General features: G+C 48.5%; 1 protein-coding gene across 1 annotated transcript; it reads right to left on the bottom strand.

Annotated features, from left to right (window-relative positions):
• Window positions 1-5,605: 5,605 nt before the first annotated feature.
• Window positions 5,606-13,262, bottom strand: LOC141147687 (uncharacterized). The gene is made up of 3 exons (XM_073634893.1): window positions 12,712-13,262; window positions 7,214-7,365; window positions 5,606-5,893 (listed from the first exon to the last, which is right to left on the bottom strand). Exons 1-3 carry the CDS (start codon window positions 13,127-13,129, stop codon window positions 5,852-5,854), a joined length of 612 nt encoding a protein of 203 aa, XP_073490994.1. The 5' UTR covers window positions 13,130-13,262; the 3' UTR covers window positions 5,606-5,851.
• Window positions 13,263-21,182: the final 7,920 nt, after the last annotated feature.

Raw genomic sequence — 21,182 nt, 5'->3', positions numbered from 1 at the left:
AGGGGCCAGCCAATGACACCAACAATGGAGCATAATTACTGCCACTGACACCAGAGACTATTCCTCCCACTGATATCAATGAGGGGGCACTATTCCTCCCCCAATACCGAAGATGGGACTTGGTTTACTCCCACTGGGCATAGTCTGGTCCCTGAACGACAGTAAACTGGCCTTTTGTTTAGAAACTTTAGAGACCCCTGATTTAGAACAAAAGAAAAAAAATTCAGTAAAACCAAGCAAAGAAATTCCAAATAATCCTGAGCCCATCAGAGCCTCCTTACATTACAGCTTCCCCTTAAATGAGAGACCGCTTTGGTGGCCCCCACTCCTTACATCAGCATCCCAATCAAAGTGCCCTCTTACATCAGTGGGCTGGATAAAATCTTGCAGAGGGCCGGATTTGGCCGCCTCCCGTACACATACAGCGTGCAGTATCTGAAGCGTGCTTGGCCGGCAGGGGGGCGACGACGATGATTGGCACCCCCATAAGCAGCCGGTAATTGGCCAGACCGGCTGCATGTAATTTGACTAGCGCAATGCTCCACCCACCCTCCTCCGCACAGCTTTCTTTGCATGGCTTTCTTCTTCACTGAATCTGCTCCCTGGCATGGGACAATAGGTGGAGGAGAGAGAGGAGCACGAGGGGAACCCCCAGACAGAGGCCAGGACAGCAGGTAAAATTGGTTGTGTTACTATTACTAACGTGCGTGTGCCAAGCGCTCAATATGGAAATGAATATACTGATGGGCACCAATGAGCTGCGCTGATATGGGCACTGATAGCCTGCACTGATGAGCTGCACTGATAGGCTGCACTGATGAGCTGCACTGATATAGGCACTGATAGGCTGCACTGATATGGGCACTGATGAGCTGCACTGATATGGGCACTGATAGGCTGCACTGATATGGGCACTGATGGGCACTAATAGGCTGCACTGGTTGCCCCTGATGAGGCCACACTGATGGGCACTGATGAGGATGCACTGATAAGACTGTACTGATGGGCACTGATAAGACTGTACTGATGGCCACTGATGAGCTTTGGCACTGATAGGGCTGCACTGATGAGGCTGCACTGATGGGCAATGACAGGCGGGACTGATGGGCACTAATAGGCTGCACCAGTTGCCCCTGATGAGGCCACACTGATGGGCGTTGATGAGGCTGCACTGATGGCAATGATAAGGCTGTACTGATGAGCACTGATAGGTGGCACTGATGGGCACTAATAGGCTGCACTGGTTGTCCCTGATAAGGATGCACTGATGGCCACTGATGAGCTGCACTGATGAGGCTGCACTGCACTGATAAGGCAGCACTGATATGGGCGCTGATGGGGCTGCACTAATGGTATTGTACTGTTGGGCACTGATAGGCTGCACTGATGGGCACTGATAAGACTGCACTCTTAGAGGTGGAGCTCTAAGGAAAAGGTGGAGCTTAAATAGGAAGAGGTGTGGTTTACAGATAGGGCGGGTCTTAAAGAGAAAGGGGTGTGGCCTTGACAGGAAGAGGAGGGCCATATTTTAATTAGGGGGTACATGAGTTTAGTCAGGCCTAGGGCAGCACAAAACCTAAATACACCACTGGGTGACCCCTAACCTAGACTACACAGTGATCCATCATGGGTTATACTAGTGAGGGAGGAACTTTCCATTTCAATTTTTTAATATAATTTTTTTTAAATTGAAAAATAAATCACCATTATTATAGTTCCCTTTGTGTCACAGCAAATAGAAATTAGTGTAAAAGCTTTTTGAACATCTTGCAAGGGCTCCAATATAAAATGTCCCTGTACCTTTCTGTACTGCATTATTGTGAAATTGGCTTGTAGTGCCACCTTCTGGGGAAAGCTGGTAGCAGAGCCCAAGCACTGAGATAGCATGACAGGCCCTAAGGCACTATTATGTGTCAGTGGTTGGCTTTGGTCAAGTATTTGTAGCAGGGTTGAAAAAAAGAGGGGTCTGAAGTAAATGTCAGCATTTTCATTTTCAACATCTTGCAATGACATAGAATAAGAAAGATTTGTATTGTTAAGTAGCGTAGGAGAAAACTTCATGAATTATTATGCTGCAACTCAGTAGTTGTAAAGTGGTGCAAACTAAGTGAGTTTATGTATACTAGTAGGTAGTGGAAAATCTCATGTTTAATGCTAATCTTCAACTTGAATAGCGCCCCTATCAGCGAATGATAAACCCACACAATTTCAAATGATATGGAAAAGCTGCCTTAAACCTTGCTCCACTTGACATAATATTGGGTAAGCTTTTTAGATAAGATAGGCTTTGAATCAGGGGCGGATCCAGAGTCTAGTCTCTGGAGGGGCACTGCCAGAAAAGTTTTTTGTGGGCAATTTATTGGGGAAACGGCTGGTGTTGGCGCTTCAATCATCCCGGTGTCTTGCCGAGAAAGTTCCCCCGGTGGATAAGGACCCCCTATACTGCGCATGCGCTGCGCTTGCACAGTACGAACAACTACGGAGCCGCCGAAAGACTCCGAAGTTGAACAGCTGATCGTCAGCTCTACACGGCGCCTGCCGCACTGAGTCTAGGTTCAAGCCCCACCATCCAAGTAGACATAGAGTTTGAATAAAAACTTTGCCGAGCGAATCGAGGCCGTGCCTGAAACGTGGCGAGCAAAGTGAGCCAGCGAGGGGCCCTGTTACAGGCACCGTGTACAGCTGACTCTCAGCTGTTCAGCTTCGGCTATTTTCCGCAGCTCGTACTGCGCAAGTGCTGTGCCTGCGTAGTACAGGGGTGTCCTTATCCGCCGGGGGGAACTTTCTCGGCAGAACACCGGCACCATGGTTGTTATGGCATCAGGGTGATTGAAGCGCATTATTTCTATTATTACATTGTTATATAAAATGAAATAGTTCAACTCACCCTAATGCAGAGTCAGTGGGAGCCCAGATTTGGATTGTCACTTGCCATGCCACCTGCCACAAGTTACAAACTGTCACTTGCCATGTTTCCTGCCACAAGGTGCGGATTGACACTTGCCACCGTCGCCTGCCACCAGATGCTGATTGTCACTTGCCACGTCACCTGTCACAAGTTGCGTACTGTCACTTGCCACGTCACCTGCCACATGTTGCGGATTGTCACTTGTCACCGTCGCCTGCCACCAGATGTGGATTGTCACTTGCCACGTCACCTGCCACAAGTTGCAGATTGTCACTTGCCACGACACCTGCCACAAGTTGCGGACTGTCACTTGCCACGTCACCTGCCACAAGTTGCGGACTGTCACTTGCCACGTCACCTGCCACACGTGCGAATTGTCACTTGCCTTCGTCGCCTGTCAAAAGTTGCGGACTGTCACTTGCCACGTCACCTGCCACAAGTTGCAGACTGTCACTTGCCACGTCACCTGTCACTCGTTGCCGATTGTCACTTGCTAAGGTGGGGATTGTCTCTTGCTGTGTTCCAGAGTCAGGCAGCAGATAGATGATGTAATCTCTGCTGCCCGTGGCTGCCTGCACTGTATGGACAGAACTGCAGGGCGGGCGGTAAGAGATGATTTCATCTCTCTGCTCCCCGGCCCGCCGGCTCGCTGATTGGCCAGCCACCCTCTCTCACCCACCGAGCCGCTCATCTGCCCGACCTGTCCGCTTTCTCACCCGCCTGCCGAACCGCTCAGCTGCCCAGACCGCCCGCTCTCTTACCCGCCCACGGAGCCACCCGCTCCCCGCTCTCTCACCCGCATCTAATTTCTCGGGGGGGGGGCAATTGCCACATTGCCCCCCCGGACCCGCCCCTGCTTTGAATGCCATTAGATCAGGGGAAAACACATGTTAAAGTTGTCGGCAAAACACAGGAAGAGGTAACCAAGGACATTATTTTGATTAGATTATTACTGGACTCATAGGGTTTGATTTACTAAAGGAAAACGGCTTATTAACTTTGCAAGGAATTGTCTCTTAGGTGAATGCAGTGAAAATTCACTTTCCAAAGAATACTCAATCATGTACAGTGAAAATGAAGAAAAACTGTATTTTGGCTTGCACATGATTGGATGACAGAAGTTAGCAAAGCTTCACCCCATTCACTAAGCTAAAGCCTCGTACACACGATTGGATTTTCCGCAGACAAAACCTCAGACTTTTGTCCGAAGGGCGTTGGCCAGGAACTTGTCTTGCATACAAATGTCAAGGAATTGTCGGCCAACAAACACGAACGTAGTGACGTACTACATGTTTTTTCAGCTCTTTAGCGCAACCCTTTGGGCTCCTTCTGAATTTGATGGGGCACAGTGGGAGCATTTGATGGGGCACAGTGGCTGTGTTTGATGAACACAGTGTCTGCGTTTGATGGCACAGTGGCTGCCTTTGATGGCACAGTTTGATGGCACAGTGGCTGCGTTTAAAAGGCACAGTGGCTGCGTTTGATGGCACAGTGGCTGTGTTTGATGGTACAGTGGCTGCGTTTGATGGTACAGTGGCTGCTTTTGATGGTACAGTGGCTGCATTTGATGGCACAGTGGCGGCAATTGATGGGCACAGTGGCTGCGTTTGATGGTACAGTGGCGGCAATTGATGGACACAGTGGCTGCGTTCGATGGCACAGTGGCTGCGTTCGATGGTACAGCGAGGCTGCAATTGATGTTTTGTTTTTTTTCAGAATTTTTCAGTTTGTTTGCGCCCCCCAAAAAATTTTGAGCACCAGCCGCCACTGGTTGACCCCCTATATTAAGACGCAGGATACATGCATGAGGGTTTTATTTTATTTGTTTTTTGGTTGAACAATGATTTGATTTGGTATATTTTTGACATTTTTGGATGCATAGAATGCACTTTTTGGTTAAGTTCTATTAGCTGATAGCATGTGTCATTTTATTTGTTTTTTCTTTTTTTAATGCACAATAAAAAAATTGTGTAGAATAATACTTGGCTATGTGTTTTACTTCAAATGACAGTTTGGGAGTAGGCAGTTGCATTTAAAAAAATACAATGTAAAATTCACAAGGAACATAGTTGTATCTTTGAGCTTAAAAACTATAGGATAATGGTGTTGTGGTAAAAAAAACAAGCATAATAATATTATTCTTGATATCACTAGAAAATAAAAGCAGAACTCCATCAGTATCACCAGCAAAGCAGCTTCATTAGTATCCCAAGAAGAGAATGTGTGCTGCGTTTCAGGTTTTCATTATTTGCCACATCACAAATGTTAATTCTCCATTACGAGCGCTAGTTTACTAGACCGACCGCTTCTGGCTCGTCCTTGCTTCCGAGCAAGCGTGTTTGTACTTTGGACTTTTGTCCGACTGACTTGTGTACACATGCTCGGAAAATCCGACAACACACATTTGTCTGCGGAAAATGTGAAAACCTGCTAGCCAACATTAGTCCGCGGAAAGTCAGACAACAATTGTCCAATGGAGCATACACACGATCAGATTTACCGACAACAGCCTGTCATCGAACATTTCCCGTCGGAAAGTCCGATCGTGTGTACGAGGCTTAGCTGTCGACTGAAATGGGAACAATAGTTCATTGTTCCCATTGTATCCAATGGCATTTGTTTGAGAAGTCCACTCAAACACTCAAAAGTAACATTATTTCTGTTTATAAGACCAACTACTAAACAGATTCTTCCATATACAGTAAAGACTGAGAATATAATCATAGAGCAGACATATATTTATATCAAATGCAACACATTCCACCCTTGATTTTCTCTCAGACCTCACACAGAAAATATCTTCATTACTAACAACTCATACTAAAATTTAATTTGCAAAAGTTCTTTAGAAAGTCCATTAGAAACAAGTCCAGGCTTGTACCACATCAAAGGCCTTGCCTTCCACAGCTCCTGCGGTCTTCCATTATTCTGTTTATCATGAAGTCACTTTTCTCTGGCCTTCTTATGGGTCAAATCGGAGACAGCCTGTGGAGTGGAAAACAAAGGTATGGTATTAGTACTCTTATGAAGTAGCATTATTACATTGTAGAATATACTTTATTGCTACTGTATATTCTTTAACTGCTTGCCGACCAGCCGCCGCAGTTGTACTACGGCAACATGGCTCGGCTGCGAGAATCGCCATCATGTTACGTTGCTTCCAATTCCGGCCACTAGGGGTGCGCAAGCCTGACTGGTAGAAGAAGACCTCTCTTACAACTCTGGTTCAAGAGCCACTGGAGTGGGGACAGTGGTCTTGTGAGCACAGCAGGGAAGGAGTGCCCTGGGAAGTGGCAGCAGCTGATGCTGTGACAGGATGAAGATCCTCGAGGGATGGCTGGAACTGCAGAGACAGCTGAGACAGTAGCAGGTCAACGACCCGAAGAGCTTGTGGATGCAGGAGCAGCGGCAACTGAAGCTGGATAAGACAAGCCAGAAGATACGGCACACATACACAGAGCAAGGCAGCAGAGAGGACAGACAAGCTGGGTCAAACGGGTAATTAGACAGGCAGATGCAGCAGGCTTTTAGCAGGGTCAGATAACAGGCAGATGTTGGCAACAGGTATCAAGCAGAAGTCCTTAAACAGAGTCAGGCAAGCCGAGATCGGGATAGGAGAGGGCAGGCAGGTCAAACAGGAGCCGGGTCAGTAGATAGGATCAGCAAGCAGGTTTCAGGATACTTGGGCACAGAGCTGCAGACGAAACAGCCCTGCACAAGTGCAGCTGCAATTCTTTTAAAGGCCTCTTGGTGCCAAATGGCGCTAGTGAGAAACGGCGTGCGCCCGCCGCGCACGCGCACCTGAGGCACGCGCTGATGTACACAAGGAGACAGGCATGCACGCATGTTCGCCCGTTCTGTGCTGGCAGGCCCCTGACATTGCCCCCTCCTAAGGGACAGCCTCCGGATGCCCAACAAGTCCTTTTTTTCAGGGTGGGAAGAAAAAAAAGCACCTTTTATCATGGTTAGGTTCCCAGGAGTTGTTCTCTGGACCGTACCCTTTCCATTTGATTAGGAATTGTGTTTGCTCTTGCGGCCTTCTACAATCAAGAATGGCCTCCACCTCGTACTCTTCACTTCCATTGACTAAAACAGGCTCAGGGGGTCTGGCTCCTCTATCAGGGAAGGGATCAAGCACAGAAGGTTTTAGCAGTGAAACACTGGGTGAACCTTTAGAGAGTCAGGTAAAGATAGCTCGTAGGAAACTTCATTAATTTTTCTTTTTACTTGAAAAGGTCCCATAAATTTGGGTGCAAGTTTCTTTGAAGGACAAGCTAATTTAAGATTATTAGTAGAAAGCCATACCTGATCGCCAAACTGTAAGTCCAATTCTCCTCTTCTCTTCTGATCAAAGGCTCTTTTGCTGTCTGCCTGGGCCTTGGACATTGCCTCCTGCAATACCCGGTTATTGCGGCTGAGGAAATCCACTATATCCTGGACTGCTGGAACTGGAGACTCTGAAAGAAGATCAGGTAGAAATGATAAATGGAAGGCATAATTGGCAGAAAAGGGGGACTGTCCTGTGGCTGAATGACTAGCATTATTATAGGCGAATTCCACTAGGGCAGCAGGGACACCCAATCGTCCTGTACAAAGGACGTAAAACATTGAATGTATTGTTCTAGAGTCTGGTTAGTCTTCTCCGTTTGCCCATTGGTTTGGGGTGATAAGCTGATGACAGGGCTAGTTCAATCTTTAGAATTTCACACAGGGCCCTCCAGAAACGTGAAGTGAACTGCACCCCCCTGTCTGACACTATGTTTGCAGGAACTCCTTGTAGTCTAACAATTTCTTTAATAAATACACGAGCAGTCTCCATAGCAGATGGGGTCCCCTTTAAGGGTAGGAAATGGGCCATCTTAGATAGTCGGTCTACAACCACAAAAATAACTGTACATCCTTCAGAACATGGAAGCTTGACTATAAAGTCCATGGTGATCATCTTCCAAGGTCTATCAGGTGCAGGTAGGGGTTTTAATAGCCCCCAAGCCCGGTTTCTTGTAGTCTTGTTCCGGATGCAGACAGGACATGAACTGACCTATTTCTTGCAGAATTCTCCTAGACCAGGCCACCAAAACGTGCGTTGCACAAGTTCCAGGGTCTTGCGAACCCCATGAATAGGGTAGCCAGATACCTTACTTCCCTACCAATACATGCATACACTTATATTATTAAGTAATGACACCGACACCTGGATTGGATGTAAATGGCCTTATCGGCCTTTATTTAACAAAACCAATAAAAAACTGTAACTTTTATTTTCAATATTTATAACCATTTAAATATTCAAAATATTTAAAATATTTAACTCTGACTCTCAGTAACCTTTTTGTTGCTGGTCCCTGACGACCCCAATCACTTTTGAGCCTGAGCCCCATTTGTTAGATCTGTCCCTAGCCTCTAACTCGCCGCGAGGACTCACTAACTAACCCAGACCCCCATTTATTACCAGTTGGTCCAAAAACTGACTGGACCAACCGGAAAACTCCATCCTGGGATGTGTCCCAACATTTTCAATCCTCATTGTAAACAATATATATATATATATATATATATATATATATATATCCATATATATATTTACTATTGTCGCCAAGGACCAAGCGCCACCGCGGCACAAGTGTGACACCTTACGCTTGTGCCCGCAGCCACACTAAAAATGCTCTTCTAATGCCATCCTCCAGCCCCAGGGACCAAAGATCAATCCCCACCGGGTTAAGTTGAACACCATCCCCTCTCAGGTACATCCAAGTGTCGGTTTCTAATTCCCAATGTTGTATCACAATACCCCCATTCCTGGAAACAAACCTACCCACCTCCTTGTTGACTTTTATACGGGTCTTATTGAGTTTTTCCCACGATCGTGCCCCCCTCCAAGACATACGGGCAACTATATCGGACCATACGAACAGCATGTCTGGAAAGGATGCCCGGAGCCTGAGAAAGTCCCATTGGATATCTTTTTTGACCTGCCTCATTGGTCTAATACCCAAGTCATTTCCTCCCGCATGAAGAACCAATATGTCAGGGACCCTGTCCAACCTGGAAAATCTATGTACCTCAGGAACCACTTGCTGCCACCTCATGCCCGGTATACCCAACCACCTGACCGTGCCCTCCTCTCTCTTAAGCCGTAGCTGTCTACCTTCAGGTCTGATGTCCGCCCGTTTTGCCCCCCAGAAAACGTATGAGTGTCCCAAAATCCAAATGAGACATCTGGGGGGATCTGAAAAGAAATAACAAAGAAACATACCAACGACATGCCAACATTTTTTACCGTCTACTAATCTTAACCTATATAACCAACTATACTTCACAATAACTGTGGACGAACATATATCTGAAATCTGTTTGATTCCCATCTGCCTATCTTCTTTATTACATTTTCTGGAAGTCCCCAGCAAGCTGCTTCCGTGGCTGCCCCTATACGGAAAGAATGCCCTGCATATTCTCCCGGGGAAAGCTCTCCTTCTTTTAAACACTTCCTCAGCACTGCTGTGAACTGAAACCTGGATAAACACAAACCATCCTTATGTATAAAAAATGCTCCCTTCCCTGTCGGGCGCACATCCAAGAACTGCCTCAGGGTCGTTACCGGACAAAACTGGGGTTCTAACCCCTTGAACAACTCCACTCTGACCCCTTTTCCTTCCTGGTCTGTTTTTGATCGCCGTATCCAGATCAGAACTGACTGATCTGAAAACTGCACATCACCCAACCTCAGACCTCCCACCACCCTTTTTGATGGCGAGACCAATTCCCCGATTCTAAATGCTCCAAAAAATGCCACCACAAAGGCTGCTCGAAAGAGTACTTGTTCAAAATACTCTGAACACACCTTGTGGAGGCTTGTCAGAATCGTCCCCAGCACCTCAAATGACACTGGGCGTCTGGAGTCCTTCTTGTGAGAACCTTTTCTATAACCCCGCAAAGCCCTGCGAACCATAAATGATTTTGTGACATCCCTGCGTCCTTTTAATTGGAATAAAAAGGCTAAAGCCGCCATCTTCTTTCCTATTCCCGACCCAGAGACCCCTTTTTCATAATTCCTACAAATGAAACACAAAACCCAAGTTTGTACGTCAGTAGAGTCCCCTGACCCTCCTACCTCCTCTATAAAGGCAAACCATTCTTGCCACACTTTTTCATAAGCCCTCCATGTTCCTGCGCTGAGAGACTGCTGGATCAATCCTGCGGTGATTCCAACGCAACTCTCCACAGTTCCGACGGGCATGGCTCCCCTACCCGGTTTGCCTCCGGTGCCAGCTTGCGAAATTCTTCCCACTGGAAACGAGACAAAGCATCCGCTAACTTATTGTCCACTCCAGGGATATGTACAGCATAAATAAATGCATTTATGCGCAAACAACTGAGCACCAAGTGTCTTACCAATCTAATCACAGGTGGGGATGAGGCCGTGATGTTATTAATTGCACAAACTACCCCCAAATTGTCGCAATTGAACCTAACTTTTTTGTTCCGCAATTCTTCCCCCCACAGTTCTACTGCCAGAACAATGGGAAACAGTTCTAGGAGGACCAGGTTTCGCAGGAAACCTGCCTCTCTCCAAATCTCCGGCCATGGTCCTGCACTCCATCTACCCTGGTAATACGCCCCTTATCCTGCCGATCCTGCCGCATCTGTGAACAGGACCAAGTCAGCATTGCTGACCGGTCCCACTTGCCACACCGACCTCCCATTAAAACATTCCAAAAACGCATCCCACACCTTTAAATCAGCCTGCAATTCTCTGGTCAATCTGACAAAGTGATTGGGAACTCTCACCCCAGCCGTGGCCGCCGCCAACCTCCTACAGAATATACGACCCATGGGAATGATTCTGCATGCAAAATTCAATTTTCCCAATAAGGATTGCAATTCCTTCAGCCGCAGCTTACGCTTCTTACCCACCATACTCACCTCCTTCCGTAACGCCACCAATTTGTCCTCAGGCAGTCTATATTCCATCGCCATGGAATCAATGGTGATGCCCAAAAAAACGAATTCCGATGTTGGGCCCTGCGTCTTGTCAGCTGCCAGCGGAATCCCGAATCTTTCAGCCAGGTGTTGTAACGTTCCCAATAACACTGCACAACATCTGGAGTCTGGGGGGCCTATGCACAAGAAATCATCCAAATAATGGATAATTGAATTCATCCCTGCCGCTTCCCTAACCGCCCATTCAAAGAATGAGCTAAACGCCTCAAACAGTGCGCATGAAATGGAACAACCCATTGGCAAGCAACGGTCCACAAAGTACGACCCTTGCCAACAGCATCCCAACAAATGCACACTGTGCGGATGTACCGGCAATAATCGAAATGCCGATTCCACATCAGTTTTAGCCATGAGGGCGCCCTTACCATATTTTCTAACCCACGAGACAGCTGCATCGAACGATGTATAGGTAACCGTACAATCCTGCGGGTCAATACCATCGTTCACAGAGCCACCTCTTGGGTAGGACAGATGATGTATCATCCTATATTGCCCCAACTCCTTCTTCGGAACAACTCCCAACGGGGAAACTATTAACCCTGGTAACGGCGGGGAAGCGAATGGCCCAGCCATCCGGCCCAATGCAACTTCCTTAAACAGCTTAGCCGACACCACCTCCAGGTGGAGGCGTGCCGACTTCAAAGTGTCTGCAACTGGCGGAACCTCCCGCAATGAACTCGGAATTCGAAAACCCTCCCTGAACCCTGTTTCTAATAACATTGCCGCCGCCCTATCCGGATACCTATTTAGGAAAGGTAGCATCCTTTCTAGTCTCACCGGCGTCATCCCTTTTTCCAGCGATGTCTCCTGTGCGACCTTTTCCTTGCTTGAAGCAGCGCGCAAAAGGGTGCCCCCCACTACATCCGGAGCATTCATGTTTGTAGCGACATGAAGTCCCGAACCGACAGTTGCCTTCATTGAACTGCCAGCACACCCCTTTCTTTTTTGGGGCCGGCGATCCAGTGGAGGAGGTGCCGCCGACCCCGCCTTGAAAAAACGGGCTCGCAGCCCTGGATGACGTCATCAACTTCATCCAGAGACTTATATCTTTATCGTCCCATCTAATCGATGGGCGAATAGCCTTCCTTTGACGAAACCGTTCGTCATAACGAAGCCATGCTAAACCCCCATATACTCGATGTGCCTCGCTGATCGCTTCTAAATAACAGAATAATGCCGAGCAATTCTCGGGGGCTTTTTCCCCAATCACGCTAGCCAGAATCGCAAAAGCTTGCAACCAATTAGCAAACGTGCGCGGAATTAATCTGTACCTTCTCTTCTCTTCCTCCTCTTTTTTACTCTCATCTGGCTTTACCCTGTCTAAATTAAACTTTTCTAACGGGAGCAAGGAGAAAATCTCCACAAACTCGTTTTTCCAAATTTTTTCTCTTACCTCTTTTTTCAAATGCGCCCCCAAAGGTCCCTCGAAGCAAACGTAGACCTCACACTTGGCCGCATCTGCCAGTCTCACCTTTTCCGCATCCTTGTCCTGCGTTGTGGTTTTTGTAGAATCTCCCACGCCGTCACCTCCCGTCTGTGTCTCGGCCACCACCAACGTCGTCGGCCTTTGCGGGGGGTCCACTACAACCACGGGATCCCTAACACTTGGGGGCTGTGGTACCCAGGGGCTGATGGGGGATGAGGGTTGCGGAGCCCCGCTCTCCGGGCGGCGAAGTAGCTCCCTCACTGACTCCCATAAATCCCCTTCTCCCCCCCTTAAGGCACCTTGCTCACCCCCCCCACCCTGACTCCCCCTGCTTCAGTCAACCCATAAACATTAGTAACAGAAACAGACGTTCGCTTACCAGGCTGCCTTAGGTGAGAGGACCCACCAGCCGTCGGACCCGACTCCACCGCTGCCTCCTGTGGATCATCGCTCAGCTCGCCCTCCTCGCTGCTGCTGCTGCTGTCCCTCTGTATCAGTTGCTGTTCTTCTACTGCTGTTCTTCTGGCCGACTTTCGTCCTGCAGCCTGAGCGACCGGAGGGGGGGCGACATCCATCTGAGGGTTCCTTCCTCCGTTCCCCTCGTATGGGGAAATGATGTCATCACTCGGCGACCTGTCTCTCACGCAGGCATTGCGCTGGCCAACCCTCCCAGGCCCTTCACTGAACCTGGAGGCGGGGCCTCCCGACTGACGATCCCTGTGCTGACTGGCTGAACCTCTTCCCTGAGGTAAGATGGCGCCGCCACGAGGCAAGCCACCGGCCGTTTCACAGGCCATGCCGGCGCCCGACCGTCCCGTTCTCCCTCGCCGGGTTGCCACCCCGACCGGAGCATCGCCGGTGGTGGCAGCCTGCTGTCAATCCCGTGGAGATGCACCAGTGGGGGCTGGCCTGGGTGTCCGCATTACGCCTCCCCCCTATGACTATGCTGCAATCTGTCTCTCCTTGCTGCCCCCCCACCCGCTCTTTTAGGTGTCTGCTTTGCCGGCGGGGGTCCCTAGGGGGTCCGACTCGGGCTCCCCAGTCTCCTCTGAGTCCTAGGAGCGATGTCAGGACTAAGGCACTCCGGAGGTCTAGGCCTCGCAGTGGATGGGCCCTGCTCAACCCCCTGTAGTGTGGATGCAATCTGGCTCTGCAGCCATTCTGCTCCATGGGTCTCCGCTGCTTCCCTAAGCTGTACCCATAGCTGCTCTAAACCACTCATGCTACCTGCTATCTCTCAGCTACCTCAGGGAACGTTCTTCCTGACTCTCCAACTCACGACTGCTGTATAATTCCCCCTGGCTTAAGCACTGATTAAAACTCTCCTCCCCTTCTACACTGATCCACCAATCCCAACATATCCCTAACTTCCTTAAACCTCTCCTTATCCTACTTCTTCCTTCCCTAAGTTCCTTGCACCCTTTCATGTCTGTACTCTGCTTCCTTTACAATACAGCTCCGTACATGTCTAACTGTCCTGCCAGTGGGTGATCATGGAGAAGTGTTAGTACTTTGACTCAGATGACCTTTGGAACAAAGATTTGACTCCTCCTCCAAAAAAGACCATCTCTGGATGTTAATGTGATTCCGGGGGGTTTTGAAGAGTTCGTGGGTGCTTCCTTGATCTGGGAAAGAAGATCTGTCTGTAAAAGCAGAAAGTTGCCTGCGGGGAGAATAGTGCCCGGAATGGATAGATCCTTGGGATTGTCATACATGCGCGAAAGCGCGTCTGGTTTCACATTTTTTGATCCTGGCCCGTAGGTGATATGGAAACAAAAACGTGAGAAAAATAAGGCCCAACGAGCTTGCTGAGGTTTCAGCCGCTTGGCAAATCTTAGATATTCTAAGTTTGTGGTCGGTGTATATCAATACTGGGTGAGCCACTCCCTCCAGCAGGTATCTCCACTCTTCCAATGCAGTTTTAATGCAGTTTTAATGGCAAGTAACTCCCGATCACCAACATCATAGTTTTTCTCCGCAGGAGAGTTTCCGATAGAAGAACCCCACAGGGTGCATCAAATCCTTACTGCCTTGCCGTTGTGAAACGACTGCTCCTACAGCTATTTCAGAGGCATCAACCTCCAGGATGTACAGTAGTGATGGATCAGGGTGGCTGAGGATTGGGGCTGAGGTGAAGAGTTCCTTGAGTTTCTCTAAGGCATTTTGAGCCTCCGGCCCCCTGTGAAAGCGTGAATTTTGTTTGGTCAGTTGTGTGATGGGAGTGATTATGGCGAAAAATCCTTTAATACATTTTCTGTAAAAGTTTGCAAAGCCTACAAAATGTCATACCCCCTTCTTATCCAAGGGTACGGCCAGTCAAGTATAGTGGACACTTTTTGGGGGTCCATCTTGATGCCTGTTGGAGAGATCACAAGCCCCAGAAACTGGATGTTCTGCTGTTCAAATTCGTACTTTTCTGCCTTCGCATACAGTCCGTGCTGCCGAAGGCGGCATAAAACCCTGCAAACATGTGGCAAACAGGGGCAAAGGATATCGTTTTTTGACCGTGATTTTATTTAGTTCACGATAGTCCACACATGGGCGAAGAGTCTGATCTTTCTTGGTGACAAAGAATATTCCAGAGCCTGCTGGGGAGGTAGAATGGCGGATAAACCCCTTGTACAAGTTCTCATCAATGTAGATCTTCAATGCCTCCTGCTCTCTTTCCGACAAAGGAAAGATACGCCCAAAAGGGATCTCGGCCCACGGGAGAAGTTCGATCGGACAGTCATAGGGGCAGTGAGGCGGAAGGGAGTCTGCTCCCCGCTTACTGAAGACATCGCGTAATTAGTGGTATGGCTCAGGCACAGACTGACAAAGGTTCTGATCAATGTCAAACACAGTAAGGTAGTTGACGGATCGGAGGGTTTAAGTAGGCAATGCTTTTGGCAGTAGGGAGACTGGAACCTCACCTCTCCAGTGACCCAATTGATGTGGGGGTTGTGGGCCTGGAGCCAGGGTATGCCCTGGATCACTGGAAACAGTGAAGAGGAGATGGCATCAAGAGTCAAAAGTTCCTTATGTTGGGGGAGAGTGGTGGCAGACAGAGGAAGGGTCTCCTGGGTCACTTGCCCTGATTTTATGCGAGAACCATCAGCCAGGTAAACGGAAAGTCCATGTGTCTTCTCTTGCAGGGGAATGGCTTGTTGGCTGGCAAAGGTGGCATCAATAAAGCAACTGCATGCTCCGGAATCAATGATGGCATTAACTGGAATTGTCTTTCCCTGGAACTGCAATGAGAGAGGAAGAGCAAGATGAGTTGTGCTGGCAGATAAGGTTGAAGGGCTAGCAGGAACAGAGGAGAGATACTTACGCATCTTGACGGGGCAGTTTTTCACGTAGTGACCTGATCCACCACAGTAAAGGCATAGGTTCAACTGACGGCGTCGTGCTCGTTCCTCCAGAGGCAAGGTTGGTCGCATCAGTCCTAGCTGCATAGTCTCGGAAGTGTCAGGGGCTGACCTGGCAGGATTCAAGCAAGGTGAAGTCAGGCAACGGGAAGCAGGAACTGCAGCCTTAGCAGTCATCCAAACCGGGCGGCTTTGTTGGGAAGAACATTCAGACCGGCGTTCTCGGAGTCGACGGTCTATTTGGATGGCCAAGGTAATCAGGCCCTCAAGAGTATCGGGTATGCCAACATGAGCAAGCTCATCCTTCAGTCCCTTAGAGAGGCCCATGTTGAACTGGTGTCGTAGGGCTGTGTCATTCCATTGGGTGTCTGCGCTCCAGCGTTTAAAGTCCATAACATAGTCCTCTGCCACTCTGCGACCCTGCTGGAGTGCAAACAAGGCAGACTCGGCCGTGGCAGTCCACTGGGGTCCTCATAAAACTGGGCCATGGCCTCGAAGAAAGAAAGCAGAGAATGAGTCTGAGCACGGTTCCCCTCGAGAAGTCGGTGGGCCCAGGTCTGGGGTACCCCTTGTAACAGAGAGATCACAAACCCCACCTTCGTAGCTTCCAGAGAAAAGGTCCTGGGTTGGAGGGCAAAATAGAGCTGGCAAGCATTGCGGAAGGCTCAGAACTTTGCTCGGTCCCCAGAGAACCTCTCGGGAATGGGAACTTTAGGTTCAGGCGGGAGCATCACAACTGAAGGTTGGGAGACAGTCTGTGCAGGTGTGGCGGAAGATGCAGAAGCCGTGTTACAAGGAACAGAGAGATTCTGAACCTGTCCTTCTAGCTTGACATAGCCATCCTGTAGGGATTTCACGGCTTGTGAGGGCCGCAAGATGCGTGCAGATCTCCTTCATGGCAGAGGTCTCTCCTGCAGGCTCAGTCATGGCTGTTTCGTACTGTTAGGTACCTGGTAGTAGAGCCTGACTGGTAGAAGAAGACCACTCTTACAACTCTGGTTCAGGAGCCACTGGAGTGGGGACAGTGGTCTCATGAGCACAGCGGGGTAGGAGTGCCCTGGGAAGTTGCAGCAGCTGGTGCTGTGGCAGGATGGAGATCCTCCAGGGATGGCTGGAACTGCAGAGACAGCTGAGACAGTAGCAGGTCAGCGACCCGAAGAGCTGGTGGATGCAGGAGCAGTGGCAACTGGAGCTGGATAAGGCAAGCTAGAAGATACAGCACACATACACAGAGCAAGGCAGCAGAGAGGTCAGACAAGCTGGGTCAAACGGGTAATCAGGCAGGCAGGTGCAGCAGGCTTTTAGCAGGGTCAGATAACAGGCAGAGGTCGGCAACGGGTATCAAGCAGAAGTCCTTAAACAGAGTCAGGCAAGCCGGGATTGGGATAGGAGGGGGCAGGGAGGTCAAACAGGAGTCGGGTTAGTAGATAGGATCAGCAGGTAGGTTTCAGGATACTAGGGCACAGAGCTGCAGACAAAACAGTGCTGCACAAGTGCAGCTGCAATTCTTCTAAAGGCCCCTTGGCGCCAAACGGTGGTAGCGCGAACGTGTGTGCGCCCGCTATGCGTGTACACACCCGCCGCGCACCCACGCACACCTGCACAAGGAGACAGGCGCTGGTGTTCAAACTGGCCTGGGGCGCGTGTGCACATGCGCGCACGCATGTTCGCCCGTTCTGTGCTGGCAGGCCCCTGACACACAGTTTCTGGTTCTCTGAGGGGAGAACAGACAGACCCTCTGTTCATACAGAGTATGAACAGCGATCTGTCATCTCCCCTGCACAGTCCCCTCCCTCCTTCAGTTAGAACACACAATAGGGAACACATTAACCCCTTGATCGCCCCCTAGTGGTTAACCTCTTCACTGCCAGTGACATTTTTGCAGTAATCAATGCATTTTTATAGCACTGATCGCTGTAAAAATGCCAGTGGTCCCAAAAATGTGTCAAAATTGTCCGACGTGTCCGCCATAATGTCGCAGTCCCGATAAAAATCGCAGATCGCCGCCATTACTAGTAAAAAAAAATTAATAATAAAAATGCCATAAAACTATCTCCTATTTTGCAGACGCTATAACTTTTGCGCAAACCAATCAATATACGCTTATTGGGATTTTTTTTTACCAAAAATATAGAGAAGAATACATATCGACCTAAACTGAGGAAAAAAATAGTTTTTTTTATATATTTTTAGGGGATATTTATTATAGCAAAAAGTAAAAAAATATTGCGTTTTTTTTCAAAATTGACGCTCTTTTTTGTTTATAGCGCAAAAAATAAAAACTGCAGAGGTGATCAAATACCACCAAAAGAAAGCTCTATTTGTGGGAAAAAAAGGACATCAATTTTGTTTGGGTGCAACGTTGCATGACCACGCAATTGTCAGTTAAAGCGACGCAGTGCCGAATCGCAAAAAGTGCTCTGGTCAGGAAGGGGGTAAAATCTTCCGGGGCTGAAGCGGTTAAAATTGCCTTTAGCGATTCAAAAATCCCTGCCGTCTGCTTCCGTAGTTTTACAGACACAGCAGATTTAGGTGGCACCAGTTTTACAAAGTGGAAGTGGCGATTTTACTGCACCAAATTCAAACATAATTACCTCCAGTTGGTAGATAATGAACTTGGTGGTTATTAAGATCAACTCTATAACTTGGCATACAGAAACAAGTAGAGTGCCTGTTCCTGTAAGTAGCACTACCCCACAAGGGCCACTGAGTTGTGTCCCAGGTTTTTTTCCCTTTGTGTAGCGGCAGCCAGGCAAACAGCAACTTTCACTCCTCTGGCTCAGAAAACAGTTTAGGGGTTGCCTTTTTAAAAATGTATTGCATATTAACTTAGATGGGGTTTGGGGGACTGTGGGATACTCTGGAACACTACACAGGAATGTGAGGACATGCTTGCCTTTGCAGCTACTTCTTAGTACAGTAATTTGAGCAGTAGGACATAAAGTGACAGTACTGGGACACCATTAGCATGGTTCTAGACCAGGCAATCCTTCCACTTACTGCACCAGGGGTTAACAGCAGCAACAATCACTAGGATACCTCTCTCAGGCTTGTACTCACAGTGCCCCTGGACTTGGATGTCTTCCTCCAGACTCAGGCAGACAGTTTCCTTTGTGAAGCTTGCATGACCAGTGTAGTCCAAATGTCACCTCCATTCCTTTCTGTAATTTCCCCCTTTTACACTTCAACCCCCAGAACTTAACAACCCCATCTAAAATGATGAAACCACACCTTTTATTTATGGAGTAACATGGCCACAACAGCCTCTTTTTTTAAGCAAAGATCGACATATCAATAACGTAACTGTCAACCCCAGTCTGATGGTCTCTGACAGTGACCCACCTTTCCAAAACATATATATAAAATATATAAAATATATAACTATATAACCACGGATAACCAACGCACTGCGGGATTTTTTCAAAAACTAATAGGCCTCCAGCTGTAGCCGCTCGGAGACAACCGCTTCCCGCAGCGCCACCAAACCCAGTATTCCCTCCACCGTTCAGGAATGCACCGGAGGGGAACATGCTAATGATGAGCCCCCCTCCCCTTTAAATCCATCCGTTTACCGCCCCCGTCAAAGGCCACCAGAATAAAACAGCCCCAAACCAGAATGGCTACCTCTGCTGTCATGACGACCTGTTCCGTTCCTGTAAGAAAGAAAAAACACCACAACAACTACTCACACACGTTGCACATATATCTATATAACATTATAGGGAGGGATGGTGGGAAAACTGCCTCCTCTGCTGCACTCTCCTCACACTGACCCATTTTTACTCCTCCCCTCCTTTAAATACCACCACTCCCCTTTTCTCACAAACTTACCTTTTCTACCTCCCCTTTTTCCCATCTTACTTTTCCAACTTTTTTAACCCCTTCCGTGTCTCCCTTAGACACACTGTCATGCCCGGCCCTACCCTACCCCTCCTTTCAGTCCCTCTCGTTCCGTGCCTCACTTGACCAGTGTAGTCCAAATGTCACCTCCATTCCTTTCTGTAATTTCCCCCTTTTACACTTCAACCCCCAGAACTCAACAACCCCACCTAAAATGATGAGACCACACCTTTTGTTTATGGAGTAACATGGCCACAACAGCCTCTTTTATTAAAACAACTCCAGATAAATACTCCAATAAATAACCAATAAATAACCAATAAGCAAAGAACGACATATCAATAACGTAACTGTCAACCCCAGTCTGATGGTCTCTGACGGTGACCCACCTTTCCAAAACATATATATAAAATATATAACTATATAACCACGGATAACCAACGCACTGCAGGATTTTTCCAAAAACTAATAGGCCTCCAGCTGTAGCCGCTCGGAGACAACCGCTTCCCGCAGCGCCACCAAACCCAGTATTCCCACCACCGTTCGGGAATACACTGGAGGGGAACATGCTAATGATGAGCCCCCCACCCCTTTAAATCCATCCGTTTACCGCCCCCGTCAAAGACCACCAGAATAAAACAGCCACAGCCCGAAAGCGTGACCACCGTACGTTTGAGGGCACCTCCACACCCTGAGGGCCTGTTGTATCCCCTCCTGCAAACCCAGGGACCATAAATCAATCCCTACATCAGAGAGATGAACACCATCCCTCCTCAGGTATAATCCCACATTCGTCTCCAACTCCCTGTGCCGAACAACAATACCATCCAACTGTCTGACAAATCTCCCCACCACCTTATTAATTCTGATACGTGTCTTATTAATGCACACCACTGATCTAGCCCAGCGCCATGTTGTTCGAGCCACTATGTCAGACCAAACTAGAAGGGTGCCCGGAAACTTAACCCGTAACTGCATAAAATCCTTTTTGATGTCCGCCATCAGATCCCTGACCGACTGGACCCCCAAGTAATTCCCACCCGCATGAATCACCAAAACATCAGGGGGCCTGTCCAACCGAACATACCTCTTCACGTCACCCATAACTCCACCCCACAACATCCCTGGTCTACCTAACCAGCGTATGTACGCCTCCATCCTGGAAATCCCCAGTTGCCTGCCCTCCGGACGTACGTCACCTCTCCTGGCCCCCCAGCAAACATAGGAGTGACCTACAATCCAGACCAGGCATACCGGGCTTCCATCTGCAATGAAACAAAACACAAAATTGCTACCCTCTTACACTCAACACTACCAACAATCAACTGTTACCCACAACCTGTCCCTTATATATTGCGTGTCCTCTTATTCGTTTTTTTTTTTTTTTTTATTCAAGTACCAAATTAGGTCTGATATAAGACCTGAATCTCCTAGACTCCCATCTCCCGAGCCTGCGCACAGCAGCCTCATCCAACCCGCATCTGGCAGCTTCGGTAGCTGCCCCTATGCGGAAGGAGTGTGAAGCATACTCTGACCCAACCAAACCAGCCCTTTGTAAACATTTTCTAAAAATCGCTATATTGAAACCGTGACAGATAAGACCCATCCTCATGCCTCAGGAACGGCCCCGCCCCCTCACACCTGACCGACCTAAATTCCC

This window comes from Aquarana catesbeiana, linkage group LG06 (assembly GCF_042186555.1).
Source record: "Aquarana catesbeiana isolate 2022-GZ linkage group LG06, ASM4218655v1, whole genome shotgun sequence".
Taxonomy (NCBI): Eukaryota; Metazoa; Chordata; class Amphibia; order Anura; family Ranidae; genus Aquarana; species Aquarana catesbeiana.
This window is presented reverse-complemented; position numbering and strand designations above follow the sequence as displayed.